At 42.6% G+C, this 25176-nt stretch overlaps 1 protein-coding gene across 2 annotated transcripts in view; it reads left to right on the top strand.

The window, feature by feature from the left end:
* ACVR2A (activin A receptor type 2A) overlaps positions 1 to 24796 on the top strand; it is a 57233-nt gene extending 32437 nt beyond the window's left edge. The window contains exons 4-12 of one of the 2 annotated variants that reach the window (XM_068687026.1): positions 890 to 1044; positions 8474 to 8497; positions 13295 to 13438; positions 14693 to 14836; positions 16062 to 16207; positions 16647 to 16761; positions 18214 to 18352; positions 19869 to 19999; positions 20967 to 24796. In XM_068687026.1, coding sequence (XP_068543127.1) covers positions 890 to 1044; positions 8474 to 8497; positions 13295 to 13438; positions 14693 to 14836; positions 16062 to 16207; positions 16647 to 16761; positions 18214 to 18352; positions 19869 to 19999; positions 20967 to 21161 — 1193 coding nt within the window. In that variant the 3' untranslated portion in view covers positions 21162 to 24796. The remainder of the gene's footprint in view (positions 1 to 889; positions 1045 to 8473; positions 8498 to 13294; positions 13439 to 14692; positions 14837 to 16061; positions 16208 to 16646; positions 16762 to 18213; positions 18353 to 19868; positions 20000 to 20966) is intronic. The other variant, XM_068687027.1, reaches the window with a different exon arrangement.
* Positions 24797 to 25176: the final 380 nt, after the last annotated feature.

The raw sequence follows: 25176 nt of genomic DNA, 5'->3' as shown, positions 1-25176 counted from the left end.
GGTGCAGAAGGATTTCTTCCCAAGTTACAAAGAAAATCAGATAGCCAGACTTAGCAAATAATGGTACCAAATGATAACTAAAAAGATTATTGGGTTATTCTTCAGTATCTTCTTCCAGTCAAGAACCTAATCTCTGTTGGAAAACCGAGTAATTGTAATAACTGGAGTGAAAACACCAAATGTCTTGTGTACCAAATAGCCAGAGGAAGTTGTGCTTGAAATTAAATAACACTTCTGAGAGATGGAAGTAGTCTTTGTTGGCCCACGAGATGCGCCTGTCAGGTTTCTCAGTGATCTGCTAACACAATAATTGACATTCTTCATTGCTCTCGTTAAACCTCGCTTGCCCCAGAGGTCTGGGGCTGCTCCTGCACCAGCCTCCTCCGAAGCAGGGTTTCTCCAGAGCCCTTGCTGGGGTCCTTACAGAAGCAGCTGCTGCTAGAGAATTTTTACTTTCAGCGAATCAACAGAGCATAGAAACGTTGGCAGGTTATTCTGGCCTGTGCTACTTACTAATGACATCTTACTATTTACATTCTAAAGATTAAACCTCTGTATTGATCCTTTCTTCATTCATTAGGTGGTGGCATTCTGGCAATCCTACAGTAGAAGCACATCACACACGTTAGATAGAGCGAGGATAGAAGCACAAAAAGATGTGCTGATACAGAAATCGGAGTTACCTCCATACTTTCAAAAACGCTCTCTTTTAAATATGTATCTGTTTATTAGAGTATGCTGCTTAATCAAGTATTTCTCGCCTGTTGTGCTGATTGCAAGGGTTTTTAGCAAGTCAGGATGACAGATGTTTCCAGAACTGGTTTGGTTTTGTTTCTTAGAAGTTACATCTTACGTTTTGTTTCATAAAAGCTATTTGTTCTTCCTTCAGCAACTTCCAACCCAGTTACACCGAAGCCGCCTCTGTTCAATACCTTGCTCTATTCATTGGTGCCTATCATGGGAATTGCAGTGATCGTGCTCTTTTCGTTTTGGATGTACAGACATCACAAGCTAGCGTATCCTCCTGTGCTTGTTCCAACCCAGGTAAGTTGCTGCTCTGCAATTTCATTTTTTTTTTTCCTGAATGGTACAACCATGGCTGAAGCAGAGGGGAGAAGGCAGCATGCATCTGTCGCCTGGCTGAAGTCTTCTGTTACCTTCCTGCTCCATAGGTGCTAATGTTTGTTATCTGCAAAAGCAGAAAACGAAGCTTTTACTTTAACAGCCTTACGTCCTTAATTAATTGACCATTGTTGAATATGTGAGGAGCTACTAAAATAGTTTTACACATCCGTGTGGATTTTTTGAGGGGGTGGGAGGGAGGGGGACACCAAAACCAACAAACATCAGGGGGCAAAAGCATCTTGCTCCCTGGGCACAAGGAGCTCTCACGTACAGAGCCTGAGCTTCGTGTAATGCATAGCTTAGGACAGAAATGAAGGAGAGAGGGTAATTTGTAATGGCAGTTTGCAGTAGGTAGGAAATAGCAACTAGGAGAAGCACAGCTGTGTTTGGAAAAGCAAACACGGAACTGAACTGCAGGTATCAGCTAAAGGGAATGTATAGAAAATCTGGAATTGAAACAGTCCCGGGGCTGAGCTCACCTTGTGGCTCGCTCTTGTTCCTGTCATCTGTCTCCTCTTGTTTGTGCATTTTATATTTTGTCTTGATATATATTTCAGTTTTACCGATGCTTCTGTTCTGCCTGGGAACTACCTTGAGATTGTTGTCTTGAAATTTGAAATGTAAACTGGCTGGGTGGCATCAAAACAAACTGCTCTGGCTGCGAATGCACAGAGCCTGCTGCCGTCAGGCTCCAGCTGATCCCGTAGCAGTAACTCACATTAGTGCTAGAATTCCTTTTCTTGTATTCAGTTGTGGCTAGAGATTCGGTTGAGATTAGGAGGTTGTTTGTGAAGAGCTAAGACAACAAAGTCCTCAGAACTGAAGTAGGAAAGGTGAACAAAGTGTGGTAGTGGAAATGGCGAGAGAAACGACTTGCCCAAGGTGACCCCTCAGCTAGAATACATAGCCCCTTGGACAGTGATGGTGCTGCTCACGATTAAAGAAAACCCAAACATTTGCTGGTTTTGGTAGCATTGAATTTAAAAAGGGTTACATGTGTTTGCCCTGTGCTGCCAGCTGCTCTGATATTTTCGGTGTTAGTGCTCGACTTCAGGGTGCTCAAGGAAGCGTTATTACCTATGGCTGATATGTAAAATGGGCTTGGTTTCAGTTTCATAGTAAGAGGAAGAAAATCTGGGAGGAGGCAGTGGACATAACTACTTGCCAAATGAGAAGAACCTAGTTTAGGGGAAAAAGTTCATTTCCTGCCCTTGCAGAAAGTGTTACAGATTCACCAGCTCCCTGTAGCTCCATTAGCATGACTCCTGCATCCATTTCAGCTCTTCTCTCTTTGGGGCTTTGTGTCATCCTAGCAGTCCTCACTGTAAGCTTCAATTCCTAATTGCTAGTTGTGTGTATAATTTTAGTAGGTATTTCCTCTTCTAGACTTAAAGAAATTAAAGAAAAGCATTGGATGAAGTGACAGAAAAGCAAACGTTACAATACTTGGTGTATGTCAACACTTCAGTTTTGGTTTTCGTCCTCCTTTTCATTGTAGCTCTTTTCGTTGCATGGTTTGTGTTCGGTACAGGAGTGGACACGTCATAAATTTTTAATAAATAGGGTAATAACCTGTTTGTTAATGCCTAGATTGTATCTGTTGGGATAAGTATATGTTGGTGCATGAGCTAGTTATGGTGTAATAACATTTTCTTATCTTGTGGTGAATAGGCATTAAGGCTTGATGTGGAAAGTCAGGAAAAGCTACTTCTGCCTGAAAAACTAAATGAAATTATTATGGAAATGGGACGTATAAATATTCTCCCATATGCAGCAGAGCAGCGTTTCCCACTTAAAATTTGATTACAGCTGATTTCAATGGGAGGCAGGGGAAGCAGGAAGAGAGGGAAGAGTATTAGTAATTTTATAACCATGAAATAAATATTTTAATATTTTAATATATTAAATATTAGGGCCTGAGTAGAGTCTGTAGGCAAATGGATTCTTTGAAGTCTTGCTGTAGCTATTGATAGAACGGATTAATCCGGTGTGGATCAATATTCACTAGAAAACACTGATTTCTGTCTGAGATACTGAATTGAGGGTTATAGCATTTTACTTACCTGGTTCCTGGAAGGTGATGGGAGTGCTGAGGTGCTCTGTCCTGGCAGTAATTTTTCTTTCAGCAGAAATTAAAACGTAGATGAGAAATGGACAAAAGATAAAAATGAGGAAACCCTGAAGAATAAGAAAGTTTGGAATAATTAGGAGAAGAAAAATGGAGTAAATACTAAATAAATTTTTTAAGTCACAATATAGGGAAAGAAATTGTTTGGAAGATACATTAAAAAAATGTTAGAAATGTTTGAAACGAAAGATAAAGGACAAACATCTGAGAAAATGCACACAACTTCATATTTTTTGAAAGCAAAACTTGGACAGTACGTCTGTGTATCAGGCAGCTCCTGCACGAGCTGAGCGCAGCTCACAGCTCTCTGGGTTCCCTTCCTTTTGTATCAAGGTGCAGATAATCAGTCTGATCTCATGCAGTAGAAGTCGTTCACGTATTTGGGTGAAGTTTGGAAAGCAGCAGTAATTCTTGCTTACTCTGTGCATGTTCCATCCCCGTTTTCTTTCAGAGCACCACTCCAGCCCACAGCCCTGCCAGTAGCTTCTGCCTTCCTCCTGCTCCAGCCCAGTTAAAGCTGACTGTCAGCTTTTGTAAACACCCAGTGCTTCTCAGATTCTGCCGTGAGTGATTAGCAAGTGGAGGTTCGCTAAATATGTGCGTGTTTATGTGAAACAGTTTGACAGAACTATTTAATCCTCCTAGTTAGCTTTGATCGTATCACGCAGCAACCATATATTCCATATGTCTGGTCAAATCTACCAGAATAATGGCTCAGCATTTAAAATATCTGTGTGTATTTTTATTTAGAGTTACTCTTGCTCACTTAATTTTCACTTATGAGCGCTGAGTACACGGAAAAGGAAACACCACGGTCCTTGTGGACAAAGGTTTCTCTCTCCAAATTAGGTGCACCTAGGTTCCCCCGCAGCACCCTACAAATATTCCTGGTAGAAGTGAGGCTGTGGATGGCAGGGAGCTGCTCTGCTCTGCTCATTTCTTTTTTACATCTCTTGAGCTTGGGCCAGGGTTGTCAGTCAATGCTAATTGCTCCTGTAGTGTTACCACTCTGTCATCTGATAGATAGGACCACAACCTATTTTGTAGCATAACTGACACAAGTAACACTTTGGGGTTTTTTTAATCAGTTCGCAGAGCTGCGGCTCCCAACACTTTGCAGCCAGAGTGTGCAAAGACAAATTAACCTCTTGTACTTTTTGTGAAGTGCCCGAGTTATGAATATCTTCCTGGATCGCAGAGCTGCTTTTTTTGTTTTGTGGTGGTTTTAAAAGAAGAGTCATCTGTTGAGAGGGTTGAGAAAAGCTTTGCAGATTCACATAATGTCATTTCTCTTAACCTATTTTTGTACTTTCTTCTGAAACGTTTGAAGCGACTTGGGTCAAAGATTGCTCATGTGTTTAATCACTGAGCACGAGAAAGCCCCAATCCAGGCCTGTGTGGGGTTACCAGGGATTCAGAGGCTCCTAATGGGCAGATCTATTCAAACAGCTCGTGAAACAGCAGCATGGGAGCTGCTTGCTTCCATATGCATCCATAAAGGCAAGCTTGCTTCCTAGGAATTACCATTTCTTCCTCTCCTTCGAGAGGAGGATCACACAGGACTACATCTCGTGCTTTCAGCCCGAATATCACCTCCTGTAGCTTTTCACCCAGTGCTCCCCATACCCAGCACTGTAACCCTGTATGGTTTTTTTTCCCTCCTTATGGGTGAACCTCACTGGTGCTGCAGATGGAAGGCATGCTGACCGTTCAGTCATGTGCTAGATAAACCAGGAGTTAGTCTTCATTGAGGCACACAAATCAAATACAGAGAGATCAGCCCTCCAGTCTCAAAACTGAAGTATCAAAGAGACGCTCTGTGCAGTTAGGGTTGCTGGGTGAAGGCTCCCATCACCACCAGACCACGATGCTCTTTCTTCAGCTCAACTCTTCCTGAGGACAGCTAAATACAAGCACCCCTTTGTAGCTACAGCAGGACTTTGCTATTTCAGTTTCAGCTGTAAGAAGTCAGAATTGAAAGCAGTTCCACGTAACATGGGATGGATAGCAACGAAGGAGAAAAATCTCTAGCAGTGGCAGAAGCAAGACACATTCTGAACTGCCTGTAGTGTGGCTGCACAGGTACCAGTGGGAAAACAAATTCTGTGCTGGAAACTAATAATAGGGAGGGAACATAAATACCAAAACGTGTTGCTCTTCCCACAGTTTTTGACTTCCTACATCTGGTGTAGGCCACTAAGCCTGTGTCGAGGCTTTTGGTAAGTGTGTGTGTAACTTGAATGATTTGTTTTCCAAAAAAATCATGGAAGTAGTAGTTACTAATGGATAATTTTGTGGCTAGAGATTGGAAGTAGGAAGAAATTTTTCTTGGAAGATAGGTGAAGACTGAGTTAGGGCTTGTGGCCAGCTCGGAAGGAGTTAGGGTTGGGTATGTACCAGTGGTTAATGAATCATTAGCATACAATGAGTGGCAAGGTTCGTGTTAAAAAGGAAAAACTGAATGAGCTCTAAATTTGGACCGCTGGAAGCGTGCATGACTTCACGTTCTGTAATGATGCATTTATATCCGCAGGGCTAATAAGAATTTCTCCTAGCATCGATTCCAGTCAGCAGCTGGAATGACGCAGGGGAAAGAGCTGGTGCCATCCTTTGGTCCTGGTGCTGTGGTGCCCAGCTCTGGTATGGCTCCTCAGAGGCGATGGTCTTTGTGCTAGGAACAGGCACGGAGGGCTGGAGTGCTGATTTCTGTGGGTTTGTGGCCAGGTACTCGACCTTCAGGAGCTTTTTAACCATTTTCCCTAATAAAGTCCAGTTTGCGTAACCTCAGATACGCTCTCCTGAATGTTTGAGGCTGACATCTTTCAGGTAGTCTTTTACATCACTAGTAGGAGATTTGCACCCTTCATGAGGTGTGCAAAAATAATGCACTTGTAGTTCTCTAAAGAGATCGAGGGACTGTGAATGGACATGCAGGTATCATATTTTAGGCACTGGTTAGGAACAAGTGACTGAATCGGTGCAATACCTTTGAAATAAAATCTACATTTATTTTGAGCACCACATTTATGAAGATTTTTGTGACACTTTTAAAGTTCAGAATGGGTTTTCTGGATAGCCCAAATCTAGGAAGAGAGCACACTGACAGTATTTTTTGTCCTAGGCAGTTACAAATTCCGCGGCAATTTCCCTAACCCCAGATAAAACCTTTAGAAGTAGTTTTCAGGCAGCATAAACAGTAAGTTAGTGTGTTTACATCTGTTTGTGTTAGGTGATGGCTATGTTGTGGGGTTTTGAATTACTCCCAACTTTTATAAAAGAGTTGTGTTGATCCCTGAAGTAAATATATTTGCTTTCCTTAATAGGCAGACACTGCTTAAACTGTTGATCCTTGCATTTCTAATGAAAGGCCTGGGATGGCGGTTTGTAGGGCTGAAAGGAGAGGCAGTGACCTTAAAATCAAAGGTCTATGATGTGCATACATCTCTTCTTGGAAAATATTATGTGTGCCTGGTGTATTAGAGCTGGAGGGGAGCTGATCCCATTAAGAGTGGTGAGCAGGACCCCAACTCCTCAGAGTTTCCCATTATCCCACCAGGAACAAGAAGTCTGTATTTATTTTTTACATATTTTTAAGGAATTTACTGAATACTTAATAAACAGAGAACGTTAATAGCAAACAGACCTGCAAAATCATTCTCTCTAACACATTTTCTTTTACAGCCCTAGGAACGAAGTTTGCTGAACAACTGTTTCAGTGGTTTGAAGTTCCTTTAACAGTTCCTGTTTGTTCTGCTGCTGCCCCAGTAGCTGTGGGCAGGCAGGGATGTACCGATCGCTCTGCTCAGCAGCCATTCCCTGCCAGGCTCCCGGGTTGAGCAGCGTTTCTGTTTTGCTTGGCTGCTCTTCCAGGCACAGGAACACGGGAGGCTTTGCAGGAGGAACTTCTGTGTTCGTGGGCTGTGGAGTTTGTGCTGCTGCCTTACTTGTAGGGGTTTTAAAGTACTCACAGGATGGCTGTTATTGTCCTGGAACCACCAAGAATGGAAATTAGTTCAAGGTTTGGGGTTTTCTATGATTTGTTTCCCCTTCCAAAGGTGCTTGCAGGCTGTACGAGCGCTGCCACTCTGCCCCAGAGCCTTGGGCTGGGTGCTGACCCCATCCCGGTGGCCCTGGCCGCCAGGGAGTCTGCTCAGCGCTCAGACAGCAAGCTGTAAATCCAACTGCAACCAGCCTAGCCTTCAAGAACTACTTCAGCCTTTCTATTATTAATTATTCAGCTAATGCTAAGTGTGTGCTAGACGGTTCTCAAGCGCAGAGAGAAGGCTGCTGGCTCTGCGCTGGCAAATCCTAAGGATGTAAAGACAAAGGGTGAGGAAAGGGATGATTGCTGTTACGTGGCAGCTGAATGCTTCAAGCGCCTGCATTTCCTGCTGCTGCACCAACTACCTGATGGAATTAGAGATGAGGCTGAGGCACAGGTACAGGAGAAGCAGTGCAGGTGCCTGAGCTGCTTCGCTTTGAAGCAGCACGAACAGGCTCGTCTCACTGAAATGTGTGCTAAGTTTCAGTAGCTGTGATCTGGGACGTAGATTTGGGTAACATTTTATCCGACAGTCTGTAAACTCATGATTTGGGTGCAATAGTCCTAAATACTGTAATCGTATACATGCTGGGTGGTGTTCACTTGTTCTAGTTACAGCTCAAGCCTGCCAGATTTATTGATGAAATTGAGCACTGAAGATCCGGTATATGAAGACCTATTCGTTTGTGATGTTTAGTTGCAACTCAGAGGCTTCAAAGTTTTCATTTTCCACAGCTAGTTACTAAATCCAGCATAGTCTTAACTTAAAAAATGCAACGCTGCCCTCTGCTGTACAGTGGTGAGCACACCGAGATGCCTCTGCATAGCTTGTGTCCGTGTAACACCCTGCATGCGTTCATGTACTGCTCTGTACTGATGGGACTGTTCAGGCACCTGTAATGGACGAGTCAATTTTTAATTATCAATGATCGATTCAGCTAATGGTCTGTATTGAAATCTTTATTTTCGCCCATTTTTCTTTGCTAACATATCAATGATTTTTTATTCATTTTAAATGATCTGTTATTAGCACGGAAGGTATTGCTATCCCCATGACTATTTTGGTTGTTGATCCGCAAGCAATTTATTTGGTCTCTTTTCTTATAAGCTGTTTTTTCATCCCATTCTTGATCTAAATAGTAATTTCTTTTGCCTGTGTTTTTTCCCCTCTCTACAAGCACGCCTTTCATATAATGATTGAGGTAAGATGCATTGATGTTTGTTCATGGTTATGGAACTTTCTGTGGACTTGTAAGAAGTTGTTTTGGTATCAATTCTGTTCTTCCAGTAATGTGGACCAGAAATTCGTGAGCATGCGGGGTTTAAAAACGCAGCTTTAGCCTTTTCTTAAAGTTGCCTACAATTTCTCAGGCTGTGGAGTTGTGTCTGCAGGGTTTGATGAAGAAATCCTCCGGGCATCGCTGGTTTGTGGCTCTTCAGCTACAGACAAGCTCAGAGCAGCCTGTGGCACTCCCACCCGTGTGCTGCATCGCAGGGGCAGGGGCAGGGCCCTGCTGGCACAGCACTTGCTGGGGTCTCAGTTTGGGGCCATGGGAGCAGCACAGAGAGCAGGGGCTGGGGCTGACCTTCCCATGTAGGCGATGGCCCCGAAGGCAGCAGCATGTCCTGCTCGGGTCCCTCCAGTCTGAGAAACACTCCCTGGAGAGAAAAGCTCTTCTACATCTTAAGACTACTGTGATCTTCGTACTGGCCAGGAGTGTTTTTTACATGTATTAGATCGCTGATTCTTCACATGAAACTACAAGTAACTGAACTGTTTATTCAGGAACTGTAGTTGTTACCGGTAGACTTTTTACATAAATATTGAAGAAGTTGAGATTTGAGTTGCGGTATGAATGTACAGTTTTTGTTGTCTCTCTGTCGGTCTCATGTTGTTCTCTAATAGCCGGGATGCTTTGTAACTGTAATTTAGAAGAAAACAGAATGCTGCTATGGCAATACTCAGCAATATTCTGAGCATCTTGCACCTGGAAAGAGTTGTCAGAGGCCCTTCTATTCCCATTGCTGTCTTGCTTCAAGTGACTTGATTTCTGTTAGGGAAGGAGTATTCTGGCTACAAGCAATTACCTTGTTTCATATTAATTAGGGGAGTATGTCATATATGCACTGCAAAATACAGGGGAATTCGTGGGGCAAACGAGAGAAGAATTGTCACTATTAAGAGAAAACAAAACGATGCTGGGGACTTAAAGGTTGAAATTTGGATACGTGTTATCGTCAATTTTAGACTAAATTACAGAATTTACAAAGTCTGACTCCTTTTATTCTTGTCCCAACTTCACCCATCATCTGATTGAAAATAAACCAAGCCCAAGCTTGAAAGGGAGGAGAATGATCTTTAAAGGGGAACCTGTTGACCATATTAACAAAAAAATAGCTGTAGTATAAATGTAACCAAGGGGAAACAAAGCAAAATTTAAGAAAGAGAATTGCATGGGCTCTGGAAGCTTTATTTTGGAGTCAGGAAAGAGAAACGTGGTTATATATGACCCCATTTGGATAATCGGTCCCTTTATAGAGGATAAATCATCTGATTAAACTGCCGTGTGAGAGAAATGGCTGGGGAAGAACTCAAGCACTGATGGCCTGTAGTGGGGCAGTCTTTAGGCAACCTGTCCTGTTCGGCACATCCTTAAGGGAAGTGTGGCTTCACAGTGAAGCTCCACAACCATTCTTGAGTCATGGAGGGAAGATACCATTCTTAAGATACCATTCTTAAACTTTAAGCGTTATTTTTTCCTTTTTATAAATAAATTGGCATGTGATCTACAGCTGCCTGCAACTCCTAGCTCTAAAAATGGGAACCAAAAAGTAGTTTAACCTTTGAAAACTACAGTGTGGCACAGCACAGCGAGGTGTGCATGGTTCCGAGATCACCTTACAACCTGAACTGATGGTTTTAATGGCCAGAGGCTTTGAGCTACGGGAAGAAGAAAGCTTAGTGACCTGTTCTGCATCCTGAGGCCATTGGTTCAGGTGCTGTTGGCTGTTTTTATCTGGCAGAGGATCTGTGCAGCGGTGCTCACCGTGCCACCTGCCCAGGGTGAGGAGAGAGTCCTGCTTCCCTCCGCCTTCCAGAGCTTTTTCTATTAAAGCGGACCTTGCTGCAAGCAGATGCAATTTGCTAAACTATTAGAAAAATAATGTGATTAGAAGGGGGGTGAAAAAGCTTTCTGACAACGTAGCATCGTGCCTTGATTCACCGTGCAGCAAGCAGAGTCAGTCCGAGGGAGGAAGGGCTGGGGAAGGCTGGGCAGCAGGAGAGGGGCTGCATTTGGACAGCTGAGGCAGGCTGATACACCCCATAATACCTTAGCTCACATTATATCATCCGCCTTGGCGCCGCAGAGGTGGTTTTCAAAAGCCACGCACAAGTAATGATGCCTGTGGCACAGTAAATATTTCTGCTTAGCAGCAGAGCAGGTTGCAAATACCGTCAGGGAATGGCTCTGCATAAATCAGGATCGGTAATTTTAGAGCAAATGGCTGTTGGGTTTAGCGAAATTGTTTAGGAAAAAAATAGAAAAAAGTGTAGAACTTTATTTACATTAACAGAAGACAATTACACTTTCCATTTTAAATCAGGATTTGTTTTGATCTCTGTGTGTGGGTGTGTTAACTTCTTCATTGCAAGCAGGAAGTTCTGACTTCACAGAAATGTTTCAACACCCAGAGAAACACGCGGGGAACCGCAGGAGGCTGCTGTGTAATGCAGCGGGGAAGGATTTTGAAATGCCAGGATTTTCTAGGAAAAGCAAAATCCAGGTGTATGAGAAGTATCCCATTGGTCTAGGGTGAGAGTTAGCAGCCCTGTTTTCTTTTCTATCTGGTTTTTACTCAGGAGTGATGCAGGTGCTGTAATCCAGCTGTTTTCATCAGCTCTCTGAGAAGTGTCAGTGGTCTTCTGATTGATGGTCAAGGAAAAAAAATGACCTAGTATGCTTCAAAACACTGGTAAGCTTTTTGGACAGAGGGTAGAGAAAGGACGGGGTTGTTCAGCCACTAGAGCAAGGTGAGGTTTGGGTTTCCTTCCCACAGGCAGGTCGCTGGGTTCAGAACTCCAACGAGTCGTCTTGCTGCCTGATTTCCAATCCCCTGCTACACAGTGCTCAGGGTTCTTAAAAATACCAGGCTTTTACTACTAAAGATAGTCTTGTGAGTAAATTTGGGCATTGTGTTTCTAGTTTTGCATGTCTTTTTTTGCCATTTCCATAAGTAACCATGGCAATTTGAGGACAGCGATCGCCCTGCTGCCTGAAATACTCACAGAGGGCTCGGGCAGGGAATGGCAGGCGGCACGGGAGCGAGAAGCATCGGCGGTGCTGAGAGCAAGAACCTGATCCTGCATTAGAAGCAACTTTCAGTTCTGAAACTTCACTTTCTCTTTCGTTATTTATCCACTTTGAACCCAGCCATGTTGCTGTAACAGCTTTATTGAAAATCTCACATCTATTCACAGAAGAATCTCATGTTTTTGAGGATAGTGTTGCAATCCTCTAATTAAAATTGTATTTCTACAGGTATTAATTTCTGTGGAGTTAGATCACAATTTCTTTGAATCGATACAAATCTCTTTATCTATAAAGCTGGTTCTTCTTGAAGCATAGATGTATTTTTGCTAAGAAGCAGAGGATGGATAGTTGGTCCTGTGCTTTAAGTGCTCAGAGCCTGTAGCGGCTGCAGCAGCACTCGTCTCCGTTCTCCCAGCAGCAAGGTGTGCTTACAGCCACGGCTGTTCAGCAAACGTCTGTAACACGCACAAAATCTTTATGGCACCAGCTGCAGTGCCCGGACACCTCACTACTGAGTGCTCACTGGTTGTGTTCAAACAACTACTCCAGGGTTTTCCATTCCCTCTCTTTACAACAGCATTACAGCTGTGACTGATGGGGGGGACAAAACAAAGCAGAAAAGGCAAGCATACGTTTTGGAGGGTTTGAGCAGCATGCTTTGGGTTTTTTCAGTGTGTTCTGCAGTGTGGGTATCACTTAAAAGCAATACCAGTCTCTCAGCTGTAGGTTCTTGCCTTCATGTGTAAGATAAGGCCCGCGGCCCAACTTCGCCATCCCCACAGTTGAAAATCTCCTTGTTACATTCAGCTGACGTGTGCTACACAGAATGTGTAAGCGACATAAAATGTAAAACACCAGATAGCCCGTGGTGTCACTTCTTTTTTTTTCTGCCAGAAAGGGAAGTTGTTCAAAACCACGTTAACATCTGTGGTCACGGGGATAACTGTGTGGGAGCCCCGTCTCGTGCCGTGGGGCTTCCCAGCTGGTCATCTTGTATTTGCAAAGCCAGTGCTGGGCTTTTTACTTTCCTAGCCGACCAGTGAAGTGCAAACACTGGGAGATAATGAAGAAGAGCAGGACATCCTCCGAAGCTCCAGTGCAGCCCAGTGGCCATACCGTTGGCCCTGAGGGGCCTTCTGCTGTGGTGCAGCTCCTGGCCCAGCTCACGAGTGTGCAAGGGAGCTTGGCACAGCTCTCTGCGGCTCCCTGAGCCACCCAGCTCGACCTGGGGTCTTCTGTGTCCCACTGGGACACCAATAAGTGCAGGTGGGAGCGTGCTTCGTGGCTGGGCTGTTCGCTCATGGCACGTCGTGTGTGAGAAACAAACAAAAACCCACTCAGTACCAAAGTGCTCGGTTTAATTCTGTCATTTTGAAAAGCCACAAGTAGTGCTTGATCATCTCTCTCTCTTACTTTGTGCTGTGCTTTTATACCCGGTTAGATTTTTACTGTAACTGTTGTCATGCTGTCGCTTGCACATAATTCTGAGCATGTTTCACAATCTTTTTTTTTTCCTTCCTGTGGGCAAGGGTTGCCGTTTTGTTTCTGGTTTGTTTGGGGGAATTGGTTGCGAGGGGGTGGGTACACGATGCCAAGTCTCGGTTTACGAGCCTTTATTTCTAGAGCTGTCATCACAGATCCCAGGTATGATGGCTGAGGTAACTAACGGTGTTTACCTGCTTTCAGGACCCCGGCCCACCACCGCCGTCACCCCTGATGGGTTTGAAGCCGTTGCAGTTGCTCGAGATCAAAGCGAGGGGAAGGTTTGGCTGCGTGTGGAAAGCTCAACTCCTGAACGAGTATGTTGCAGTCAAAATATTCCCCATTCAGGTAGGCAAAAGTTCTGGTGTCCTGTGTTTATTAAAATATTGTATTGTAAACCATGTTTTCCAGTCACTGTAAGAGGCTTTATGTTAGAGAATTTTTACTGTGTATACTACAAACCTCAATATTCCACACAAATTCTCAAATACAGGAAGTATCTTCAGCCAGAGAATGTGCAGGTAGGGTTTTTATCTTAATGAAGATAAAATTTGCTAAGATTTCCTAATCATAAAAATACTTATTTGACACGAATAGTCTGAAGCACGTAAATACTGTTTGCAGCTCTCACACGTCTCCATTTGAGAAGAATCTGTTGATGTTTTTCAACTTAAAATGTATTTGGACTGAATGTAAGCTGATAAATTGGTGCCCTGAAATGCAAACCTGATGTAAGGTGCTAGTTCCAGTTAAACATGCCTCAACTGAAGGTAACAATGCTGACTTCCCAGCATACGGCTCTGAAAGCCATATTTCAGAATAGATTGTGCTCTTAATTTTAGAATCCAGAATGATGAATACAGTGATAATAGGATAGATCTGACATTAATTAAAAGCAGCCAATGCTAGTTGAGGTGGAGAAATGTACTTTCGCTTTCCAGTGGTTAACGAAGTGTTAAATTGTTGAAGAAACACATCTGTGGGTTCCTTGCCTTCTAGGAGAAATAGCACATATATATATGATGGTTTAAGTCATCAATACAGCATACATTAAAACTGAGACTTTTATCTTGCTGTTTTTAAGAAAGGAAGACGTGTTTCTAATTCTTAGCGGGTCTGTTTTGTTTTCTTAAGGTAGAACCAGTCTCAAAACAAAAGCATTGCAGTGATTTCCAGTATATAGACTCTATTCCTGGCTACAGCTTTCTGTGTTTCCATGGTTCATACCTCTGATAGTTGGTGGTGTTTTCAGATAATACAACATATTTAATTTTTCAGACACTTTTCCAGGAAGTGTGAATGTATAATATATTTATTTTAGGTCAGTATTTTGTAGCACAAATACTGCTACTAATCTAAACATTCATATTTTTATAATAATCAGTCTCATAACGTTAATGGCATATACCATGCTTTCTTTATTTTTGGTAATAAATCCTGATTTGACGATTTGACCAAAAATTAAGTTTTAATCGTATTGACAGATCATTTAGCAATGCACAATGAATTACAGGAGGAAATGTCTGACAGGGAAAGTACCTCTTATGCTTATTATCATGGTATTAACTTGTCGTGTTGTGTTTTTGTTGTTTTTCTTTAAAGGACAAACAGTCCTGGCAGAATGAATATGAAATTTACAGTTTACCAGGAATGAAGCATGACAATATTCTACAGTTCATCGGTGCAGAGAAACGAGGCACTAGCATTGATGTCGATCTCTGGTTAATTACAGCATTTCACGAAAAGGTATGGGTAACTCCCAAAGTAGCATCTTTTTTTTTTTTTTTTTTTTTTAAATCATCATTATGATGGAAGAAGAGTAGCCTTAGAAATTTGTTGCCAATGTGAATTTTAGACAGTTAAGAAATAAATCTTAATAGAGAAGTTATACAAAACAAATGAAGAGATTTTTTTCTACCTGTTGCTTCTTAGAATACGTATATTTTGGCATGTCCCCATTCTAAATCTGCCTGGATTAAACAATCTCCATTTCACAAAGGTTGTGGTGCTATGTTTCAATTCTGGCATTTTTGTCCCATTTATACCTATTCTTTAATCACTTAGATTAAAACAATCCAAATATTTACATTTTTGACAGATCTTCACAGTCAAGTAGATAATAGCAAACAAATTTGCCTTTCTGAAAAGATAGTGCCAATTTTTGAGGGCTTTAAGCTTGTTAGAAAGATAGTATCTGAGATGGCTCTGGAAAGTAAGAATTTTTAAAATGTAGTCACTATGTTTTAACAGCACTGTGTTCATTATTCCCTTTTCTCTTGGCTTAAGTAACATGACATGGTGACATGTCGAACTGGAGCATCTCTAAATCCATGAGAACGTATCCACAGAGTGGGGTATAGAAGGGAGTTCGAGACAAGTGCTTCATGTTGGCTAGGTTTTGCTTCACGTTGTCTCTTTATTCAAAGCATTTCACTCTGAAACTGCTGCAGAGCTGGGACTTACTGTCATTAGTCCGGAAGGGAATAAAGCCTGTCAGTTAAAGGTCTCAGAACGAGCATCCCAATTTAGCAGGATTCTTGCAGGTGAATCTAACCTGCAGTTTCCTGTGCCTGGAAGGTTACAAATCACCCTGGTTAAAGCAGGGTTGTCTTTATAAAGAACTTAAACATCTGTAAGCCCAGCTCCTCTTTCTGACATCACCAGTTAATGCAGTTCATTGGCATGTGTGCTGCTGGCCTTGAGTTAATTATGCTGCTGGGTTATCAAGGTGACATTAGGCGCATCTTGATTCTGCTCATGGGCAGAGGTGAAACAAAGGTTAATTTTTTGTTGTTGTTTAAGCCAGCAGTAGATTGTTTATGCAGTTGTATAATTACAGAGTCTATCAGAAAGCAGAGAAAGGCAGAAGAGCATATCATGTTCTTTTAGGATGGAGGCTATCTAAAGTTTTCTTTATGGTTAGATGAAAGAGAAATCTATCTTACAATTGTTTTTCTTTCTTGCTGCGCAGGGTTCGTTAACCGACTTTCTCAAGGCTAATGTGGTTTCCTGGAATGAGCTGTGTCACATTGCTCAGACCATGGCTAGGGGCTTGGCTTATCTTCACGAGGATATACCAGGGCTGAAAGATGGACACAAGCCTGCCATCTCACACAGGTACAGTATGTGGGCGATACTTCCAGACCATCGTTAATATTTAACTATGAATGAAATATTGATAGATACAAAGTGGTCAAAAAACTACTCTGTGGTATCTTCTTTCTATAGTTATCAAGAGCCTAATAAGAAAAATCTGCTCAGCCTAAGCAAAAAGCTAGCTGCTGTTCTATAGAATGCAGTTTGGTTGGTGACTGTGGTTAATGAAACCTTTTTACCCGGTTAATTATATAAGTACCCTATGAGGTATATAAGATAATTGATATTATAGCTATTGGAAACATCTCCAACACTTACTTATATAACTTTAAGTAATACTGAATGCCTTCACACAGAAACTTACTGGAAGTGATGTCTTTGTATGATATCTCTCTTTATTGTCAAACTTTACGTGGTATTTCACCTTTTACATTTACAATTCTTTTCTTTAACTTGAAAGGGACATCAAAAGCAAGAATGTGCTGCTGAAAAATAACCTTACAGCTTGTATCGCTGATTTCGGTCTAGCTTTAAAGTTTGAGGCTGGAAAGTCTGCAGGGGATACACATGGACAGGTAAAGACCAGCTTACTTGTGTACAGGGTGAAATATTAACTGCGTGTGAATGGGAATTGGTACTCTGTGTGTTCTTCATCCAAAGGATACTGTATCATCAACCCTAGCTTTTGACCTTTAAGAAAGATGGAAATTCTAGCTTTCTTCTCACAGAGTCAATTAATACTAATCAATTTGTTTAATAATTACAGGTAAGTCTTTCCTCTGCTGGCCACCTATCTCACTACGTGGCCCCTTCTAGTGGTTTCACACCCAAGAGCTGCAGCGCACCACACTCATTCCCCCACTGAGGTGGCAAATGGGGAGAAATGGGCAGTGGGGGCTGTGGTCAGTCCTTGATGCTTTATCTCTACCGTTACTCTCTCTACGGGCTGCAGTGTGGAGATCTGCCACAGACCCCTGCCACCAGTCCCTGCCCCCTGAGCCCAGTACAGCCCCATCCCCCTTCATTTCATTCCTTACTGGAGAACTCAGACAACACAGAGCTCTTGCTGCTTTTTATTCCTTGTTCTGAGCTGCTCCTCAGAAGTTGAGTGCTGATGCTGGCAGCCGGTTTGTAACTTTCTGACCTAGCAGTGCAACATTCATTTTCCTGAAAGGAAAACAATACTAATTCAGTACTTGCCATGGAACAGGGAACTGTTTTAGTATCATGTACTTTTTAAATAACAAGCTTGAGCCTAGAGCATTATGGTTCCTGGAAAACTAAGTATATTTAGTTTTAGGCAGAATTTCAGCTTCTGGTTGAAGGACAAAAATAAAATCCGTATGTTAGGATTATAAAACCTCAATTACACTGTTTAAGAGAAACATAACTATTACTGTGAAGGTTTGAATAGTGGAGTAGAGTTTGTTCAGACATAGTGTAAGCTCTGATCTCTTCAGATTACATAATGCATCGTTAATTGTGGTCAGGACGATTGGGCAGCCCCGAAGTCTTCATTTGATGTCTAGTTTTGTGCAAGTGATTTCAGATAACTTTCTAAGTATAAATTGCACTTCAGTAACTGGCTTTCCTTTGGTATTCTGTTACTTCTGTCATGGGGAGAAACAGAAGCAGGTTCCATGTCTTTATGTGAAACTGTAATAATTCTTTTGACATGAAAAAATAAGAACAGTGGCCTTCTTGTAATGTGGAAGAATATAAGGAACAGTGGTGATGAATACATCAAATTGCTCACAGAAATGTCTTATTTTAAAATAATACAGATCTTCCTCTTTCATAAGTATCCTTTCTAGGACCTAGTCCAAAAATTCTGTTTCTAATTCTATTATACAGCAGTACAAGACGCTTCCAAGATGTAGTCCCAAGCAAAGATAACAAAGCTGGGTTTTAATCTTTGTCAAAAAACAGCACTGCCCTACAGTACGGGTACAGTCAGCTAGGTAGAATGGTAATTGTAGTCGTGTTGATTCTTAGCATACAATTTTTTTATGTTTGCATCTTTCCAGGTTGGCACACGAAGGTATATGGCTCCCGAGGTACTAGAAGGTGCTATCAACTTCCAAAGGGATGCATTTCTGAGGATAGATATGTACGCCATGGGACTGGTCCTCTGGGAGCTGGCGTCACGCTGTACTGCCTCAGATGGTGAGCAAAAGACCCAATCTATGCTTGATTAAATTTGTGAGAGTGTATTTAAAACAAGGAATTGTAAAGTGGATTATGTGTATGTAATAAGACTCACAAGGGTGGTAGTCTTGTGAGCAAATGAACAAGCCACCAGCACCACGTAGTCACATCGTAATTGAATCTCTGGAGTGTTTGACACCCCAGGTAAGCATTTTCTGATACACGACTCTGCTGCATATTTTGTCCTGGTCATGGTAAGGAAGAGAGGATTGCTGTGGAACTCCTAACTCAGTGTGTTTGATTGCTTCTGAGTTCAGCGCTACCCAATTTATGGTTTCTTTTCATAAACAGAAGTCAGGATTAGATCAGCCTTCCTAACAAAATGGCTCTGCCAGCACCTGTGTGCTGTTCAAGTGTGAATAGCATTCTTGAATTTTGTAAATAGAGAAATTGTAGATTGTCCAGAATAAGTCGTCCTTAATCAAGGACAAGACAAGTGACCAGTTTCAAATGTTTGGGAGAAAGCTTTTGGTACAGTCTTTAATTCAGCTAAGTAAATGTGGAGGTTTTGGGGGTGATGATACCACTTGCCACAAAGCTTTCCTAGACCAGTGCAGCTGAAAGACGTTGATTTAAGAAGCCGAAATGTATTGGAGATGAGCACATTGCCACGCACTGCTCTCCTGCTCCAAACATTCCTCATGGAGCAGAAGCCACCAGGGAGGCTTTACCCTTTGAAAAATGTTAAGCTGTTTACTAACAGGATCAGCGCGCTCTTGCACAAATTTCTGAGGCAGACTCGCGTTCCCTATTGATTTTTCGTGCCTTGCTGTACTGTAAAATATATTTACCTAAATCGTACCAGAAGTATGTTGTAGGTCTCGTTGGCAAGCGTGGTTATTCCAGAAGTAAGGGGGACAGCAAAAGGGGCAGCAGCTCTCCTGAATCGCAGCTCTGTGCAGCTCTCCAGTCACAGCTGCCTGTTTTGTCTCTGCAAACAGAGTTTTTCAGCAGGTACCTCGTGTCTCACTGAGCCTCAGCAGGCCCGTGTGTACCCTACGGCACAGTTCTCCTGTATTCTTCCTTTTTCCCGTGTACACACCTGTCTTCAGGCTTCTATCTGGGAGTACAACCTACACGCTACAGCAGCACCTTACCTGTAGCTGCCTGATCTGGTGTTCAGCTCTGAGCTTGCCCCTCTGATTTTGTGACAGGCAGTACCTGCTGCTCGGCCTTCAGCACAGGTACTTCTGTTCCAGGCTGTCTGGGTTGGAGGAGGAAGGATATAACGCGGGCTGCAGGTTTCTGGCCTGTAGAAGGAAGGTTGCCACATTCAGCAGAGCAGAAGTTTGTAGCTGCTTAAGTAAAGTCTGAGTCACTGCGTGCTGCTAACCTGTCGCAGGATGAGCTTTTAATGGCAGCAGAAAGTAAACTACACTGTAAGCTTTTGATTATGGGCCACAATTCTAAGATACCAGTCTTTTTTCCTTTGAGCAGAACTTGTGCTTTAGCCTCTTTTTTTTTTTCTCTGTAGGCCCAGTGGATGAGTACATGTTGCCATTTGAAGAAGAAATTGGCCAGCATCCCTCCCTTGAAGACATGCAGGAAGTTGTAGTTCATAAAAAGAAGAGACCTGTTTTAAGAGAGTGCTGGCAAAAACATTCTGTAAGTAGTTACGCAACCCAGTTCTTCAAAAGTTCTGTCATGATCTGAATTTCAAATTTTGTTAATCCTGTGTTGTGTTCATGTTGCTGCCTTTTAGGAAGAATTTAACTGTAGTAAGAATTAAATGGGCCATGAACTAGTGTTGTTCCATCATAAAATGTTCTGTCATCCTGAGTGATTTGAAAGTACGTTTTTGGTTAAAGAACTGATCCTTGAGCTTTATTTCTAAAACTAAAATGCATATGTTACAAACATGCTTAAGAAATACTGGTCTGGATTTACTCAAGGAAAGCTATGAACTGAGTGTAGTAACATGGGGTAAGCAGTGGCATACAGGACACTTGGGGGATCTTTTAGGGAAGATCAGTTGCTTGTCTGATTGGCTTTATGGATGGAGACTTGCACTGAGAGCACTGCATGTTCTAGCACTGTTGGTTTTATTGGTTTGGTTTGTTTTCCAAAAAACGAGTTAGTGGAAACAATAGATGACACTGCAAGAAAAACGAGTGCCACCCTCTGCTCCTTGGGATGAGCAGATTGCTGTTTGCTCAGTTACCTGGAGAGGAGTTAGCTGCTGTCAGATAAAAATCCCCTTCTGTACTCCTTGATTTTCAGTGGGGTTCCATTTAGTCAGTGAAGAGCTCACCCTCTCAGAGTGAGATCTTGAAAATATCACTGACTTGACTAGCAGACTGCAGCATCATGTAGAGAAAAGCACCCGCTTGCTGTTGCATCCATTGCTGAAATGGTAAAAGACAAACAAGGCGTAAGGTCCCCTGGCTTGCCAGGTTCCAGAACAACCACGGCCTAACCTCCCTCCTAGCACAGGGGCTGCAATGGGGCAGCTACACCTCAAAACATGGCCTGCTAACGGGAATTGCTGGGCGCCCCCGCCTGCCTAAAACCTGCTGCTGACTCTGCACGCCGTGACTTCTCCTTCACCCTTGGGCTTGTGTGTTTGCTGCAGGGCATGGCGATGCTTTGTGAGACCATCGAGGAGTGCTGGGATCACGACGCAGAAGCCAGGCTGTCAGCGGGATGCGTAGAAGAACGGATTATCCAGATGCAAAAACTAACTAACATTATAACGACAGAGGACATTGTGACGGTGGTCACGATGGTGACAAATGTTGACTTTCCTCCCAAAGAATCCAGTCTATGATAGTTGCACTGGTCACGTCACTGACCAACAGGACTCTTCACTGGAGCTGCTAAAGCTGACGGGACTGCTCACGTCGTTACTGTTTTCTGTGTGAACCGACCGTTAAGTCTCTCTGGAACATCATCAAGAGGTGTTTTTCCTTTATTTTCCCCTTCCTCCTCCCAAACAGGAATCCGTGAGACTTTCTGCATTCCCTGCTTACACCTGAAGGACGCGGGACTGAGGAACGAGAACACGCTGTTAAGGAACTTAAATGAAGAATATGGACCTGTACTGGCTAATCACGTGTTTTAAAAACTGACATCAGATTTCTTAATACCTGTCGGAAGAGACTAATTCCTTAAATGAACTACTGTTATTTTTTTTAAATCAAACATTTCATTTCAGATTTAAAAAAGGGTAACTTGTTTTTATTGCATTTGCTGTTGTTTATAAAAATGACTATTGTAATGCCAATATGACACAGCTTGTGAATGTTTAGTGTGCTGCTGTTCAGTGTACATAAACAAAAGTAATCAAGTGGGATATAGCAAAGAGGCTTCCAAGTATTACTTAACCTCCCTCAACAAGGTATACCTCAGTTCCACCTCTGCTAAATTATGAGATTGACAACACTAACAAAATTTGAATAATAAATTGATCCATGTTTTGTAAATGATGTATTTCAAATTCACTGTGTTATTTAAAAAGGGTAAGCTATGCTTCATGCCAACAGTAAATGGCCATTCCTAAAGCAGTGTTTTTAGCCTTTTCTTGTACTAGCTTGTTGTGTATAAAAAAAAAAAGTGCTGTTTATTGAAACAAAATTTTCCTTCTTGTTTTAGTTTAAAGCTTTTCTCTTACCTCCATTTCCCAGAGTATCTCATACATTTATTTAATGGAATACTATTTAGGTTTGCTGTGTCTGAGGAATATTTGAAAACTTAAGCATGACTTTTTTAATTTTCTGTGAGCTAGGACACTGGAAAGCTCTGAATTCTTTCTTTTTTTTAAAAGTCTTTTTCCTATTTATGTTTGTGACGAGGTCTGCCTAGTGTGTTTTCTGTTTCACTAAACAGTATGCAGTGGGTTCTGTATCACTGTTTCAGGATCACCTCAGGAAGCTCAGTTACCCCAAATTCTTAACTCTCTGCAACTTCACTCTACTTAATGCTCGGTGCCATCTGATCCAACGTACTTCATGTCTGTGATATGCAGATTTATCCCAGAACCGTACTAAAAAATTGGAGCCAGAGTTGTCTGATTACAAATGCTTAAAAATTTCAGGGATAATTTAGTCACACATAAAATATGCAATGACAAGTAAGAGGTAACGAATACTGATCTTCGTACCACAGACTCATAAAAAAAAAATAAGGAAAAACATTGAACTTGCTTTCACAATGTTATCTTTGAGTTTAGGAAGTCATGCCTTATATTTAAGTTCCAAATTGGTAGATAGGTGCCAAAGTGCTTCTCAGAAGTACTGTTTCACTACATTTATTTGATCTTTTTACACTAATTTCCAAGTAAAATAAATTTTAGAGACCTCTAGAGGACAGAACCACCACTGGTTAGTGTATGCTGTGTGCTTTTATCCTCATGTTTTGTTTGGTTTTGCACCATGCAGTCAGGGGCTTTTGAAGGAAGCTCTGGATGTTGTAAGAGCTTGCTGTGAAGGTTATCTTGAGAAGCTGCTCCTGCAGCCACAGGATGCTGTTTTACATGTGCGTGAATTTAATCTCTGGGAACAATAAGAGATGTTACAGATAAAACAAGACCTAGGTCAGCATGCTCGTAGTAGGGAGGGAAGGAAAGGTGGTGCAGTGGTGCTCACGTAACATCCACCCCATGTCCCCATCTTGGTGTTTGTCATGTTCATGCCTAAGGCCTCACAGAGCCAGAGGAACCCTGCTCTGAAGGGTGACTGGTGCTGTAGGTACAACTCAGTGTTGTTCTGCTTGGGTATAAAAAGGAGAAAAGTAGCTTGTGGCCACTTCTTTAACTGACATCTTCATTTTGCTTCCATTTTGAAGCCAGGGATGCTATTTTACGCATGCAGCAGGGCACAATCGTAGCTGCTGAGCTCTGAACAAAGCAGGCTCCAGTCCCACCTTACTGAAGGCCTCTGTGCTCCCATGGAGCTGTAAGCCCAGTGCTGACAAAGGTGGAATAAATGCAGCTGATTTAATAACCATTACTCAAGATCTGATACAAAAAGTGGTCCTGTGTAAAATTGGCAGCATCTCGCTCTCATCCTGTAAAGTTCAGCTACTGCAGGCTCTGGCAGCAAAGTGTTGGGGATTCTGCTGGTGGTGCCCAAAATCCATGGGGAATTTTGGGGTGCTGGAGGAACCTGAGCTGGCTGAGGCAGCAAAAGTTCAAATCATGCAGGGATCATTGAGGGCTCAAGCACTGTATTACACAGAGTTTCCTGATTTTTTTTCCAAGAGCATAATGTAGTAGATACAAAAAGGATGTTCATAATATAATTAAGTGCTATTTAATTGGTTAAGAAACCCAACCACCACCCCCTGTGCTGGTCTAGTACCGCTGCCCTCACAAGACATTGGGATTTGCTTCCAGAGCATCAGGCATGCAAGTTGATAAAGGGCCCGGTTTTACAAGTATAAACAAAAGCAGGATTGGGTGAGCCTGCTGCTAGTGGAACTATTTGGCATTATTTACCAGCAGCCAGTGACCAGCATCCCTCACTGTCTCCAGCAGTACAGGGTGTGAGCTCCATGGGGACACCCTGTGCCCTGCCTCAGGAGGAACACCCAGCCCCTGGGCCCCATTTTTAGCTGAGGGCTGCTGCAGTGCCTCTGCTGTGTGGGCCCCAGGGCTGACAACAGAGCCAGGGCTCGGCCGCCCCAGAAGTTGAAGCCCCCTGCCACATTCCCTGTTGTGTTGTTGCTGGGCAAGGAGTTTTTCCATCACCCGCCGCATGGCTTTGTACTCACTGCTATGTGCCCGCAGCGTCTCAGAGCAGAGCCTGTGCCTCGTAGTTGGAGTTGTGGTGGGCTGAAACTACACCTTAGGATGGAAAGTCACCACCTTGGACCTGCTCGTTGAGAGGGGTAAAAGTCAGCCTAGGTTCAAGTACCAACTTTTGGTGTGCTACCTAAGCTTAATCAGAGGGTAATAAGACATTTCCTGGTCATATCAGCATTTGACAGAATCCCTAGATTACCGGTTCGCTCTTTTTTTCCAGCTTCTCTTTTAAACCTCTTTTAATGTTTACTTTTATTAGGAACACTTGGTACAAAAAGCAGAAAGCTGTAACATAGGCTCATGGGCAAAACAATTCAAGTAGCATCCTTGATGGAACATCATTTACCTCAGATACTCAACCAGCAGTACTTTTTTTTTTTTTTTTAAACTTTTAAATGCAGTTTCAGTCCATATACTATTCGTTACCTCTCAAGATTTTGGTAAGCAATTATTTTAACTTTACTCTTTGTATTTGTCAGTGTTTTGGGCACAGGTTGTTGTACTACTGTCAAAACATACTTGCTGTTTTCCTGCAAGTACTAAAAACAAACCAACCCCTCCCCCCCCCAATAAAGTGATTGTTAAATATTGTACAAATAAAAATGTATGCTCTTTCTCCCCTGACTTCCCCAAAAAGTTAAAATAAAAAAATGTGACTACTACGACTTGCATATGCCTTTCTTCAGGTTGTAACGCTTTGCGAGGAGAGACACCTACCTATTTCTACATACGCGGTAATGTTTAAGCAATGTGGCAAGTTTCCTGGCAAAAAAAAAAAAAAAAAAGGAAAGCTGGTGCAGTTGAAATGCAGGCAGTGAAACAGAGGCAGAATCTGCATCCTGGCTCAGGAAGGGGCCTTCCCCTCTCCTGGCTCTTTCCAGCAGTGCCGGGGCAGCTTCAGGGAGAGGCTCGAGGTGTGTTTCTTACCTGCAGCCTGGCCCCACGCAGCCCCAGCAGCGTTGGCTTCCCTGCTGAGCTGCCTGGGGCACGGCCAAGCTTCTGGCCTTTAGCTTGAGCTCAAAGTCAGTCACTGCTCTCCCTT

This window comes from Anas acuta, chromosome 6 (genome assembly GCF_963932015.1).
Source record: "Anas acuta chromosome 6, bAnaAcu1.1, whole genome shotgun sequence".
Classification (NCBI taxonomy): domain Eukaryota; kingdom Metazoa; phylum Chordata; class Aves; order Anseriformes; family Anatidae; genus Anas; species Anas acuta.
This window is presented reverse-complemented; position numbering and strand designations above follow the sequence as displayed.